Consider the following 15,395-nt stretch of genomic DNA (forward strand, 5'->3'; position numbering starts at 1 on the left):
GATAAAAAATTTGTTTGGGTACAGTGTAGCATGACTGCGCAATTGTCATTCAAATTGCGACAGCGCTGAAAGCTGAAAATTGGCCTGGGCGGGAAGGTGTCTAAGTGCCTGGTATTGAAGTGGTTAACAAGGTTTTTAAAGAGCAAAAGAATGGGATGAGTTTAATTAAGTGTTTTCAAATCAAATTTTTAACCACTTGCTGACCAGGCCTTTTCTGGAACTTTTTGTTTACAAGTTTAAATTTGTATTTTTTGCTAGAAAAATTACTTAGAACCCCCAAACATTATTTTATATATATATATATATATATATATATATATTTACAGAGACCCTAGAGAATAAAATGACGATCGTTGTAATATTTTTGTCACACTGTGTTTACATATAAAATCTATCATGTCCCTTAGTTAAGCTCGGTTCACACGGGGGCGACTTGTCAGGCGACCTAGCCGCCTGACAAGTCGCCTCCCGTTCTGTACAATGGAACCGTTCTAATCTTCTAGACTTAGAAGAAAGGTTCCTGTACTACTTTGGGGGCGACTTGCATAGACTTCTATACAGAAGTCGTCTTGCAAGTCGCCCCGGCAGTCGTGTGCAGGTCGCCTCGGTGAGGCGACCTGCAAGTCGTGCCGCGTCTAGTGTGAACCGGCACTAAAGGCGGCATACAGTTTACACAAACACACAGGCTAGGCACACATTTAACCCTTTGATAACCCCTTCCCAGCCAGTGTCATTAGTACAGTGACAGTTCAGATTTTTAGCACTGATCAATGTATTAGTGTCACTGGTTCCCACAAAATATCAAAAGTGTCAGTTAGTGTCCGAATGTCTGTCGCAATATCACAGTCCCGCTATAAGGCGCGGATCACCGACATTACTAGTATAAAAAATAAATTCGCTGCCGATCCTACCCAGCATCCATCTTTGTTTTTCTTTGTTTACCCGGATAATCGGTACTGTTTTGATTGGTTGCCCACCTGCTATAGTATATGTGCATTTTGAGATGGTTTCCCTCATTTCTGTATACTTCTATGTCTCGTTAAAACCAATAAAAATCTTTGACAAGAAAAAAATAATTCCAATATATAGATAGATAAAATATATAATATATAATATATATATATATATATATATATATATATATATATATATATATATATATATATATATATATATATATATATATATATATATATATATACACATATATACATATACACACAGTGGCTTGCGAAAGTATTCGGCCCCCTTGAACTTTTCAACATTTTGCCACATTTCAGGCTTCAAAGATAAAAATATAAAATTTAAATTTTTTGTGAAGAATCACCAACAAGTTGGACACAATTGTGAAGTGGAACGAAATCTATTGGATATTTTAAACTTTTTTAGCAATTAAAAAACTGAAAAGTGGTGCGTGCAAAATTATTCGGCCCCTTTACTTTCAGTGCAGCAAACTCACTCCAGAAGTTCAGCGAGGATCTCTGAATGATCCAATGTTGTCCTAAATGACTGATGGTGATAAATAGAATCCACCTGTGTGTAATCAAGTCTCTGTATAAATGCACCTGCTCTGTGATAGTCTCAGGGTTCTGTTGAAAGCGCAGAGAGCATCATGAAGACCAAGGAACACACCAGGCAGGTCCGTAATACTGTTGTGGAGAAGTTTAAAGCCGGATTTGGATACAAAAAGATTTCCCAAGCTTTAAACATCCCAAGGAGCTCTGTGCAAGCGATCATTTTGAAATGGAAGGAGTATCAGATCACTGCAAATCTACCAAGACCTGACTGTCCCTCTAAACTTTCAGCTCAGACAAGGAGAAGACTGATCAGAGATGCAGCCAAGAGGCCCATGATCGCTCTGGATGAACTGCAGAGAACTACAGCTGAGGTGGGAGAGTCTGTCCATAGGACAACAATCAGTCGTACACTGCACAAATCTGCCCTTTATGGAAGAGTGGCAAGAAGAAAGCCATTTCTCAAAGATATCCATAAAAAGTCTCGTCTAAAGTTTGCCACAAGCCACCTGGGAGACACACCAAACATGTGGAAGAAGGTGCTCTGGTCCGATGAAACCAAAATCGAACTTTTTGGCCACAATGCAAAACGATATGTTTGGAGTAAAAGCAACACAGCTCATCACACTCAACACACCATCCCCACTGTCAAACATGGTGGTGGCAGCATCATGGTTTGGGCCTGCTTTTCTTCAGCAGGGACAGGGAAGATGGTTAAAATTGAGGGGAAGATGGATGCAGCCAAATACAGGACCATTCTGGATGAAAACCTGTTGGAGTCTGCAAAAGACCTGAAACTGGGACGGAGATTTATCTTCCAACAAGACAATGATCCCAAACATACAGCAAAATCTACAAAGGAATGGTTCACAAATAAACGTATCCAGGTGTTAGAATGGCCAAGTCAAAGTCCAGACCTGAATCCAATCGAGAATCTGTGGAAAGAGCTGAAAACTGCTGTTCACAAACGCTCTCCATCCAACCTCACTGAGCTCGAGCTGTTTTGCAAGGAAGAATGGGCAAGAATTTCAGTCTCTCGATGTTCAAAACTGATAAAGACATACCCCAAGCGACTTGCAGCTGTAATCGCAGCAAAAGGTGGCTCTACAAAGTATTAACGCAAGGGGGCCGAATAATTTTGCACGCCCCACTTTTCATTTTTTTATTAGTTAAAAAAGTTTCAAAAATCCAAAAGATTTCGTTCCACTTCACAAAAAATAAAAATTTTATATCTTTATGTTTGAAGCCTGAAATGTGGCAAAAGGTTGAAAAGTTCAAGGGGGCCGAATACTTTCGCAAGCCACTGTATGTGTGTATGTGTATGTATATATATATATATATATATTTTTTTTTTTTACAGAGACCCTAGAGAATAAAATGACAATCATAATATTTTTGTCACACTGTGTTTACATATAAAATCTATCACGTCCCTTAGTAAAGGCGGCACACAGTTTACACAAACACACAGGCTAGGCACACATTTAACCCTTTGATGACCCCTTCCCAGCCAGTGTCATTAGTACAGTGACAGTTCAGATTTTTAGCACTGATCACTGTATTAGTGTCACTGGTTCCCACAAAATATCAAAAGCGTCAGTTAGTGTCCGAATGTCTGTCGCAATATCACAGTCCCGCTATAAGGCGCGGATCACCGACATTACTAGTATAAAAAAAATAATAAATTCGCTGCCAATCCTACCCAGTATCCATCTTTGTTTTTCTATGTTTACACGGATAATCGGTACTGTTTTGATTGGTTGCCCACCTGCTATAGTATATGTGCATTTTGAGATGGTTTCCCTCATTTCTGTATACTTCTATGTCTCGTTAAAACCAATAAAAATCTTTGACAAGAAAAAAAAAATAATTCCAATATATAGATAGATAGATAGAGAGAATCTCATAGTTTGAAAACCATATACCTTTTGCGCAAACCAATCAATATACGCTTTATTGGGATTTTTTTAACTAAAAATATGAAGCAGAATACATACTGGCCTAAATTTATGAATAAATTCGATTTTTAATTTTTTTTTTATTGGATATGTATTATAGCAGAAATTTAAAAAAAATATATATATATTTTTTTTAAAAAAATTGTCGGTCTTTTTTTGTTTATAGCGCAAAAAAATAAAAACTGCGGGGATCAAATACCACCAAAAGCTCTATTTGTGGGGAAAAAAACCCCTAAATTTTATTTGGGTACAACGTCGCATGATCGCCAGTTAAAGTAACGCAGTGCCGTATCGCAAACAATGGCCTGGCCATGAAGGGGATAAATCTTCTGGGGGTCAAGTGGTTAATACTTACCAGAAAGGAGACCACGGACACGAAGAGTAAGATGTTGGACACTCTGGTGGAGAAGAGAGGCTCCCCCTTTCCTTCATGGAGGACTTGCTGCTTTTGTAAAGCCAGGTAGGTAAAGGCGAATAGCATGCCATAAAACACAGCCTGGGAATGAAAAGAAGTGGTACATAAGTAATGTTACTACTAATACTAACAGGAATATAGACAAACATGTAGAATAGTATGAGATCATCAATCATTTGGAACAACTCTCATGTTACTGCTACCCAACATATGCCCTATACGACCAACTTATGGTACCCCTGACCATCATACCTACATTATGGGCAAAAGAGATGTAAAACTTCCGAAAATTTTGAAACCATGAGAAAAAAAGAATTGATTTTTTTTCCCGGAAACAATGGAGAATTTTGGAGAAAAAAAAAATGTAAAAACAAATTCAGTGTGGAATAGTGTTACAAATTGAAAGTCATTTTGTTACACTGAAAAGGTGAAATGCAATGTATATAAAGTATTATGCTTCAAATAAAAGTCCAGCTTATCCAGTAAATAAACGAAACTGGGTTTTTATATTTTTATTACAATTGGAATAACAAGGACTGTATATTAGAGCTGCACGATTCTGGATAAAATGAGAATCACAATTTTTTTGCTTAGAATAAAGATTATGATTCTCTCACAATTCTCGGCGTAACATCATCTTTCACATAATATAAAAAAAATGGGCTAACTTTACTGTTTAGTTTTTTTTTTTAAATTCATTGAAATGTATTTTTTCCCCAAAAAAATTGCGTTTGAAAGACCACTGCGCAAATTCAGTGTGACATAAAATATTGCAACGATCTTCATTTTATTCTCTAGGGTCTCTGCTAATTATATATATTTTTTAATATATATATATATATATATATATATATATATATATATATATATATATATATATATATATATAATGTTTGGAGGTTCCAAGTAATTTTAAGTAATTTTCTAGTGAAAAATATAGAATTTCACTTGTAAATAACAACTTTTAGTATAGTCTTTAAGTGGTTAATCTGGAGAACGAAGTTCTTCATCTAAAAGAATCCAACGATACAATGTTTCTTTTTATCTCTCAGCACTAAGTAATGTTGTGATAAACTACAGGCATACCATGAGTTAAGTCTAGGTGTCTACCATCTCCTGGATTTATTTACATCTGACAGGTGTATTGTGCTCCAGGAAGATAACTTCAGGAGACACTGCTCACTGTTGGTCTCAGTTCCTTCCAAGATCAGAGTCGCTGGAACTGCTATGCTCACCCCTCCCCTCCTTCTGCCCATTCACAGAAGCCTTTGTATTATGTGAACTAATTCACAAAATACACAGGCTTCTGTGAATAGGCAGAAGAGTGGAGGGGCAGGCATAGCTGCTTGATGTGCTTCTCTCCTCTCTCACAGTCTTGAGTGTCCTGTGTATCGTCTGGGAGTGCAATAAACCTGTCACATACAAGTAATAGATATAAGTCCTGAAAGGTGACATGTACCTAATTGGACTAATGCATAATGTGCCTCTACTTTTGCAAAGTTGCAGAGTTCTTGGAATTCTGATTTAAAACAGATGAAAGAAACATTAACAAAATGATATGTAAGAAAATGAGGATAGACTTACATATCGATCCAATGACCATCTAAACCACCATTCGTAGACTCTACTGTTCAGCTCAAACAGTTTGGAAACTGGCCAGAGGGAGAATATATTCTCGAAAGAACCCTGAAAAACACAAAAAACACACTAATAAATGATTTCTGATGAGAAACTCTGAGCACATTATTTATCTTTATTTATTGATTTTTTGATTGTTTTTTACAGTTTTAAATTGATTTTGGAAGTTGCAATGCTTGCCAAATGTAGTCATTGAATACCCTCAACAGATATATTATTACATGCATTAAAGTGGAGTTCCACCCACTTTTACAACTCTTTAGCATCCCTCACTACACTGTGCACTGTAAACGAATTGGATATTTTAAAAAAAAATTTCTCAGCACCTACTGTACATCTGCTGTATTCATTTTTCACTTCCTCCTCCCTGGCCGTGGCCCATCGCATCATTTCCTGTTTGCAATGCCTTCTGGGAATGGCCAGCAACTTCCTCTGACACTGCCGTTGCTATGGAAACCTGACCTGAAACCTATTACACTGCTTGTGCTGCACTGAGCATGTGCGAGATCTGCAAGGATGAGATCCTGGAAGAAATACAGTCTGGCTTCAAATGCCCACACTTAAGATGGCCACGGCCTGCTGTAAGTTTATAAAATAACAAACTACTGCTATAAACTAACAAAACAGACCTTAGTTTACAGACTAACTTTACTAGAATACATTAAGCTTGTGTATTATAGGGGTATTTTTATTTAAAAAGTATAATTTCGGTCAGAACACCACTTTAACCACTTGCCAACCGCCTAACTGTAAATATACCTAATGAGTTTGCCAGTAAATACCGGGGTAATGGCAGCAGCTAGCTGCCATAAGGTCCCTTTCACACTGGGGCGGTGGGTGCGTCGGCGGTAAAGCGACGCTATTTTTAGCGGCGCTTTACCGTCAATTTTGCGGCGCTATTCGGCGGCTAGCGGTGCGCTTTTACCCCCGCTAGCGGCCGAGAAAGGGTTAAAACCACCGCAAAGTGCTGCTACAGCAGGGCTATACTGGCGGTATAGCCGCGCTGCCCCACTGATTTCAATAGGCAGGAGCGGTTTACGAGCGATGTATATACCGCTCCTTCACTGCTCCAAAGATGCTGCTAGCAGGACTTTTTTTTGGGTCCTGCCAGCGCACCACTCCAGTGTGAAAGCCCCTCGGGGCTTTCACATTGGAGAGAGAGCAGCGACTGTTTCAGGGCGCTTTGCAGGCGCCATTTTAGCGCTGTATCGCCTGCAAAGCGCCCCAGTGTGAAAGGGGTTTAACTCCAGTATCTTTATTTATAGCAGGCGGCCGGGCTTTCCAATAAAAGGATCACTTATATAAGCGGCGGGAGAGGTGCCCCCCTCCTGCGGCTTCCCGGTTTACCGGAGCTATTGGTAGACCCGGAAGCGATTCGGTCCGATCTGTGGGTAGGCGGGAAGCCGAGTGAGGACGAGATCGCCCCCAACTCGGCTCTATGCCCTTGGAGGACCGGAGTGACGTCTGATGTCTCTCGGGATTAATATTTTTTTTCTTAAAGTCAAAATTACATAACTTTTTTGCTGTTAACGATAAATGAGAGATTCGGGGTATTTTTTTTTTTTACATTGTGATTGCTTATCCCCTTCCCGCCGACCGTACGCACATCTGTGTACTCGGCTTTCGGGGGTTATACCGGGATGATGCCCGCAAGTTGCAGGCATCATCCCGGTACCGTTGTTTCGAGCGGGCGATTGGCTATCCGTGTATAACAACCGATGCGGCTAAAAGCCGCTCGGCTGCTATACCGGAGGAGCGGGTGGGGACATCCCCCCCCCCCTCCCGCCGCCTTCCGCCGCTCCTACCGGGTCTCCAGTGCGATCGGGAGGCCCGGTGTCCAATCGGCTGCCTCCGGCGGCTGTGGGCGGGCTGGAACGAAGCCATGAATGGCTTTGTTCCAGCCTTCTAATTGTAAACGCGGAAGCGACGTCATGACGTCACTTCCCGTTTACTCGGCTGCCAAGGGCGCTGAATTTAAAAAAATACACAGTATTCAGAATCGCCGTTTTAACTTTACTGTTTGGATTTTTTTAAATTCATGGAAGTGTCCCTTTTCCAAAAATTTGCGTTTAAAACACCGCTGCACAAATACCGTGTGATATAAAATATTGCAACAATCTCCATTTTATTCTCTAGATTCTCTGCTAAAAATTATATATATATATATATATATATATATATATATATATATATATAATGTTTGGGGGTTCTAAGTAATTTTCTAGCAAAAAATATGGATTTTAACTTGTAAACACCAAATTTCAAAAATAGGCTTAGTCATGAAAGGGTTATAACAGTGATGATCGCTATTATAAGCAATCCTTTTAACGGTCATGAACGGCTTTCATTCACGACAGCTTGCCTCCTATTAGCTATCACATGATACAAGGTTGCTGTGAATTGTACCATGTGATAGCTGTGAGCCAATCACAGCATTACAATAGTAAGCAAGTTGTTCATAAATTAAAGCCATTCATGACAGTCTGCTTATATAATATCATGTGACCGGACACAGTGGTCACGGGAACACGCGGCTGCATGCCCCAGGGGCAGCGCTAATGTGCGGGTGCTAAGCGATGTACTAGTATGTCATTTAGCCTTTAGCTGCTGCCTGCCTGCATGCAGTAAATGTACTGAGAGCGTGCGGTTAGTGGTTAAATAAGGGGCAAATAAAACATTTTATAAACAAATGCAACCTCCATTGCAGGTTGCAATGCTTTGCAGGCTGCTTTTGGGAAAAATAATAAATGCACATTTTTTTTTTCTTGTAAATATATGTGCATTTATTTTTTTTTTGTAGACATTGGAATAGCCCTGAAATTGTCATATAACAAAAAGTTATCTCAGATTACATGAAAGAAATTAAACTGATATTAAAGGCTTGTTTTTTTTTTTTGGATAACAAACATGTTATTCTTACCTGCTCTATGCCGTGGTTTTGCAAAGAGTAGCCCAGATCCTCCTCTTCTCGGGTCCGCCGCCGGCCTCCAGGCCCCTCAATCCTGCCTAATGCCTCTATAGCAAGCAGCTTGCTATGGGGGCACCCAAGCAGGCTTGCTCCCGTGCCGCTGCTCTGTGTGTCCATTTCCACACAGAGTGCGGCTCTGCCCCGCTCTCTCATTGGCTGTGATTGACTGTAGAGGGAGCCAATGGCTCCCGCTGCGATCTGAGCCAATGAGGGAAGAGACCCCCCGGAGGCTCTCATGCACATCGTTGTATCAGGATGGACTCAGGTAAGTATTAGGGGGGTGCTGGGGGGGGGGGGGAAGCGGCTGCACACAGAAGGTTTTTTTACCTTCATGCATAGAATGCACAAAGGTAAAAAAACCTTCAGCCTTTACAAGCACTGGACCTTAGAGCCTGACATTCCTGTGCTGACAGGTACACAATACAAGTGAATAACACACCATCCCTGAGAGGTGAGGCTGCACTACTAAAAAAAAAAAAACTAGAGATTAACATTCTTACAAATGCTCATTCCTGGGTGGTTCTCTTTAATCCCTTTGTCCAAGTGTACAGCTAGGAGAGCATTTTATAAAGTGTATGTAAACCCAAAAAACAAAAATGTAATATATTGCAGGTTACCATACGTTAGATGGTGGCTGCATTCGCTTTCCTTCTTCAGGCTTTTTTCCTTTTTACCCTGTGATCCTGCCAGTAACACACCTGCTGTCCTAGGGTGACAACACTCACTGTAATGTCCACTTTATTACCAAAAGTATTGGGACACCTGCCTTTACACGCACATGAACTTTATTTGTATCCCAGTCTTAGTCCGTAGGGTTCAATATTGAGTTGGCCCGCCCTTTGCAGCTATAACAGCTTCAACTCTTCTGGGAAGGCCGTCCACAAGGTTTAGGAGTGTGTCTATGGGAATGTTTGACCATTCTTCCAGAAGAGCATTTGTGAGGTCAGGCACTGATGTTGGATAAGAAGGCCTGGCTCACAGTCTCCGCTCTCATTCATTCCAAAGGTGTTCTATAGGGTTGAGGTCAGGACTCTGTGCAGGCCAGTCAAGTTCTTCCACCCAAAACTTGCTCATCCATGTCTTTATGGACCTTGCTTTGTGCACTGGTCCAAATCATTTAGCGGAGGGGGGATTATGGTGTGGGGTTGTTTTTCAGGGGTTGGGTTTGGCCCCTTAGTACCAATGAAGGGAACTCTTAAGGCGTCAGCATACCAAGACATTTTGGACAATTTCATGCACCCAACTTTGTGGGAACAGTTTGGGAATAACCCCTTCCTGTTCTAACATGACCAGTGCACAAAGCAAGGTCCATAAAGATATGGATGAGCGAGTTTGGGGTGGAGGAACTTGACTGGCCTGCACTTTAACCCGATAGAATACCTTTGGGATGAATTCGAGTGGAGACTGTGAGCCAGGCCTTCTCATCCACATCAGTGCCTGACCTCACAAACACTCTTCTGGAAAAGACTAGGGACTACAAGGAATTTTCTCACCACTGCTGCACTTTATATAACTTTTATTTTCAATTCTGGCCAAACAACTGGTGACCAAGAGTTAATACCATTATTAGACTACATCAGTCATTATCCCCAATGACATTTTCCCTGGTCATCTGAGAAATTCATTAACAAATCCCAGTCGATCCAACGATCGATTGAGATCTGTATGTGTATATGTGTGTGTGAGAGAGAGAGATCTGCATGGTGAAATTGGAAAACGGTGGCCACCTATGTCCTCTTTAGACTAGATGTCTTTTTAGCATGTATTGGGAATAGGGATGTTTTGCTGTTTGCTGAATTCATGTAATCAATTAACTACTGATTGAATGGGTGATTTAAACCTGGCCGACACAACACAGCGCATGCTCTGAAGAAGCTATCATATTAGCGAAACATGTAATCATCATGAGGATATGGTATCCATGAGGAGGACTTTTGGTTGGCCACCAATCTATCCACTAAGTCGCCCTTTTTTACCTCTCAACATTCCAATGGCTCGCTAGCCAAACGCCAGAGCTTGACTGTTTGCAGCCTCTACAATGGATGTCTCCTATATTACACCAGCCATGATTAAAAGACCTGCCTAACAGCTGACAAAGACATACACCGGGAATGAAGGAAGCAGCCTCGCTGTCAGTGAGTAGAACTTTTCCCCTCAATGCCTATGATGGTAACCCATGGATTGTGATGATCCCTTCTGAAATGCCGGTATCTGCAGGAAATTGCTCCGCTGTCAGTGAGTGTTAGCCTTCTCCTTCAGTGCATGTGATGGTGACCTATGGATTGTGAAGATCCCGTCTGGATGCCGGTAATAGCAGGCTCTCCTTCACTATCTGACAGGATATCCTGACACATGTACTCTTCCGGCTGCTGGTATAGTCAGCTTCTCTCTATATGTATCGCCTAAATGTTACATTGCAACTGTTATGTAGCTTTATCACTGGTGATTTCTAAATATGCTCACATCCAAGCATTGAAGCTGCTATCGTCATTAGTTTGTGCTACTGGGACTACAAGGAATTTTCTCACCACTGCTGCACTTTATATAACTATTATTTTAAATTCTGGCCAAACAACTGGTGACCAAGTGTTAATACCATTATTAGACTACATCAGTCATTATCCCCAATGACATTTTCCCTGGTCATCTGAGAAATTCATTAACAAATCCCAATCGATCTAACGATCGATTGAGATCTGTATGTGTATATGTGTGTGTGAGAGAGAGAGATCTGCATGGTGAAATTGGAAAACGGTTGCCACCTATGTCCTCTTTAGACTAGATGTCTTTTTAGTATGTATTGGGAATAGGGATGTTTAGTTAATGAATTTTTCATATTTGTTATTTGTATTTTGAATTACATTTTTGGATAGTTTCAATAAATATTAATACTTTCATCACTGGTTTGTCCTCATAGAAGAGTTGCTTCGTGACTGTCACAAACTTTTTCTAGATTGATTTTTTAACTCAGAGGACAACCAAATCTCGGTATCTCTGGTATCTATATAACAACCTGGGATACCCCGATCTGGACAGTGAAACCAGTCAAATCCCCTAATGGTTAGGCCAATTCAAGGCCATTATCTCACATAGGGGTATACCGGATAGGTAACAAGGAGTAGTTGAGATTCCCCCTTCTTTTATTTCCCCTTTTTTCTTTGATTATATGTTTTGCAGTGGGATTATACTTCCCTTCTGAAGGGCTCCTCTCCCTATCCACTTACCTCTTTATTCCCAATTCATTTTTATTATGCACTTAGGCCCCTTTCACACTGGGGCGGTAGGGGGCATCGGCGGTAAAACAGCGCTATTTTTAGCGCTGTTTTACCGTGCTTTTCGGCCGCTAGCGGTGCGGTTTTAACCCCCCGCTGGCGGCCGAAAAAGGGTTAAAACCACTCGTACAGCGCGGCTATAGCCGCGGTATTGCCGCGGTATTGCCGCGCTGTCCCATTGATTTCAATGGGCAGGAGCGGTTTAGGAGCGGTGAATACACCGCTCCTTCACCGCTCCAAAGATGCGGCTTGTAGGAGATTTTTTCTTCTCCTGTCAGCGCACCGCTTCAGTGTGAAAACCCTCGGGCTTTCACACTGAACAAACAGCGGAGGCTGTTTAGGGGCGGTTTGCAGGCGGTATTTTTAGCGCAATAACGCCTGCGAACCGCCCCAGTGTGAAAGGGGTCTTAGAGGGGCTTTCAAAGTATCTCTTCTAGAATATAGATATAAACCAAATTTTGCTGGCATCTATCAGAGTAACTTTGGCGAACTGCTTATCCATCCATTTATCAGACTAGCTATGGCATATCTATTGAATGAAGAGATAGACCTTGAAATACAAACGGCATTTTCCTGTGATGCGACTGCGATACAAAGTGGTGGAGATGATACCCTGAAAGGACTACTGAAGAACCGCAAAAAACTCACCATTAAATTTCTTAACAGGAAATGGGACATCTCATCACTGAGATCGCATATCGAACACAGGATAATTCCCAGAGGCCTCAGGGAAAAAGTGACCCCAGCAGGACATTTGCATACCCCACGATTCCTTGAGCTCTGGAAACAAAGCTGCCTGGAACGTGGATTAGCAATTTTGAATATATTTGAGGAAGAACAGCTACAGCTAGAGGAGATTAGAAAAGAAATAGACACAAGTGTTCAACTATTGGAACCATACAAATCTGATCCGCTATTTATAAAAACCAATAAACTTTTAAAAAAAAGAGGTAGAAAAGACGCAGAAACTTCTGAAATCCACAAAACAGGAAAAATTTAAACAAAATCTACAGGACTGGGATAGTGGGGACGTCTTTGACCCTACCGTACCCAGAGGTAGGAGTAGATCTTGTAGGAGAAATCGCAGAAATAGATCCAAGGTAACTCAACCTAGGTATTCATCCACGGACAGTGAAACAGGACCCCCTGAACGGTCAGTTGCTTTTTTAGAGACAGGGGGGGACATTCCAAACAGCTTAAATCCCAGGAAGGGACAAATGAAAACAGGCAAACTCCCCCCTCAAAGCAACCACAGAAGTCAAGGAAGAGAAAGAGATATAAAGGCAAACCAAAGGGAACTGAGATCGAATGCACGGAGAACCTGACCAATAGACCTAAAATGAAAGACACACATAATACACAAAATCTAGATACTCAGGATAGAAAAGTAGTTAATCTATCCGATTTTCCCCTGAACGAACACCATATATCACTTCTACAAAAAGGTCTGTCCTTTTCACCTACAGCCTCAATGAATGAATTTGAGATGTTTAAAGACATAAATTTATTATCCTTCGAAAGGTCATATTTAGATATTGGCATTCTGACCGTGGGGGAACAAATTCTAATGATGAAAAAACTAAGGAAGACAGGGAGGCCCTCGAGACACTAGTGTCACTTTTAGAAGAAAATGAGGATCCGGACCCCAATGATGAAATCCATGGCTTTATATCTGAATCACTGCGTCCCTCGAATTTGAACATAAAGTCCCTTAAAATGCCCCCACTCTCGAAACACAAACAGATCCAGTCATTTCTGGAGCAGGTCCAAAGGGACCTATCCATGTTAGACTGGAGGTATCGGGGAATTGACAACCTGAGTTCAGCAGAGAGAAAGGCACTTAGGGAACTTAAGGAAGCCAAGGAAGTTATCATAAAAAGCAGTGACAAAGGGGGAAATACTGTATTGTTATCGCAGGAACTGTATGAGAAGGAAACCATGCGTCTCCTAAAGGATGAAACTATATATAAAAAATTAACATATAATCCCTTCCCCAAGATTATAGATCATTTGAATTTCAAACTTAAGATGGCCCGGGAAAGCAACTTGCTCTCCAATAAAGAGACTAAATATCTGTGCGTCAGCGAATTTAATACCCCTACTTTTTACATTATACCCAAGCTTCATAAATCGATCACTAACCCTCCGGGAAGACCCATAGTGTCCGCTGTTAAAGGACCCCTTGAGAGAGCGGGTACATTCGTTGACGCAACGATAAAAGAATTGGTAACCGAACTCCCCTCCTATGTGCAGGATACACGTGATGTACTTATGAAAATTGATGGAATCCAGGTACCCACAGATACCCTGTTGGTGGGGATTGACGTGGAATCGTTGTATACGTCAATCCCACACGAATGTGGCTTACAAGCAATACAGCACTTTCTGGATTCCAAATTTCCACAACTGGCTGCTCAGAATGAGTTCATTGTGGATCTACTACAATTTATGTTGGATAATAACTGCTTCCAGTTCCTCAACCAATACTATAGACAGATAAGAGGTACATCCATGGGGGCCCCATCCTATGCATTTTTACATCTTGGGTTATGGGAATTGGAGTGCGTTTATCCCTCGTCTGTGTACCTCAGCCACTGTAAAATGTGGCTGAGGTACATTGATGATGTGATAATGCTCTGGGGAGGTACACCCTCGGAACTACAGTCATTCATTGATGAACTGAACCTGAACAATAAGAATTTAAAACTTACCTTTTCTTATGACTCTGCATCTTTACCATTCCTTGACCTCACCATTCAGATCAAGGATGGCCATATCTTTACAAAAACGTTTAGGAAAGACACGGCAGCTAATACCCTACTATTGGCCACCAGCCACCACCCAAAACCACTCATTCACGGAATTCCTGTGGGACAGTTTCTACGTACCAGACGAAACTGTTCAGATGACAATGAATTCCTAATGGAATCTCAAGAACTATACGGGCGTTTCCGTGAACGGGGATATTCCCATGGGTGTATCAGGAAAGCCAAAAAGAGAGCTTGTCTCACTGAACGTTCGTCCCTACTTTCCAAAAGCAAAACAGTACAACCACCAGACAGGACTACCCCTGCCCCAATAAGGATTATTACCAAATTTGGGGCACAATGGGGACAAGTCCGTAAAATACTGAACCGCCATTGGCACATTTTAGCCGAATCCCTTATACTTGGGGGGATAGTAGGGAACAGACCTTTAATTACTGCTAGAAGGGCCATTAACCTCAGAGATAACCTGGTCCACTCGGAATATACAAGACCAACGAGACGTGATTGGCTTACCAGCCTCCTCCCTTTGAAAGGCATGTTTCAATGTGGCAGATGTCATATCTGCAAATTTGTAGACAAAACGGACATGTTCGCCAACTTTGACGGCACAAAGCAATTTAAAATTCATCACATTATAAACTGCCGGTCAACACGCGTTATATACATGCTAACATGCCCATGTGGCCTAATGTACGTGGGCAAGACCAAAAGACAGCTTAAGATCAGAGTTGGCGAACATGTCCAAAGTATACTCAATAGAGACGATGATAGACCTCTATCACTACACTTTTTGGAGAAGCGTGATGGAAATCCCAGTGGCTTGAAATGCAAAGGCATTTACAAATTAAACCTGCCTCAACGC

At 41.3% G+C, this 15,395-nt stretch overlaps 1 protein-coding gene across 1 annotated transcript in view; it reads right to left on the minus strand.

Annotated features, from left to right (window-relative positions):
* Positions 1-15,395, minus strand: part of CASD1 (CAS1 domain containing 1) — a 101,271-nt gene that overhangs the window by 21,162 nt on the left and 64,714 nt on the right. The window contains exons 14-15 of the mRNA XM_073629588.1: positions 5,472-5,573; positions 3,828-3,968 (exon numbers count right to left, since the gene is read on the minus strand). Coding sequence (XP_073485689.1) covers positions 3,828-3,968; positions 5,472-5,573 — 243 coding nt within the window. The remainder of the gene's footprint in view (positions 1-3,827; positions 3,969-5,471; positions 5,574-15,395) is intronic.

Source organism: Aquarana catesbeiana, linkage group LG05, assembly GCF_042186555.1.
Source record: "Aquarana catesbeiana isolate 2022-GZ linkage group LG05, ASM4218655v1, whole genome shotgun sequence".
Classification (NCBI taxonomy): domain Eukaryota; kingdom Metazoa; phylum Chordata; class Amphibia; order Anura; family Ranidae; genus Aquarana; species Aquarana catesbeiana.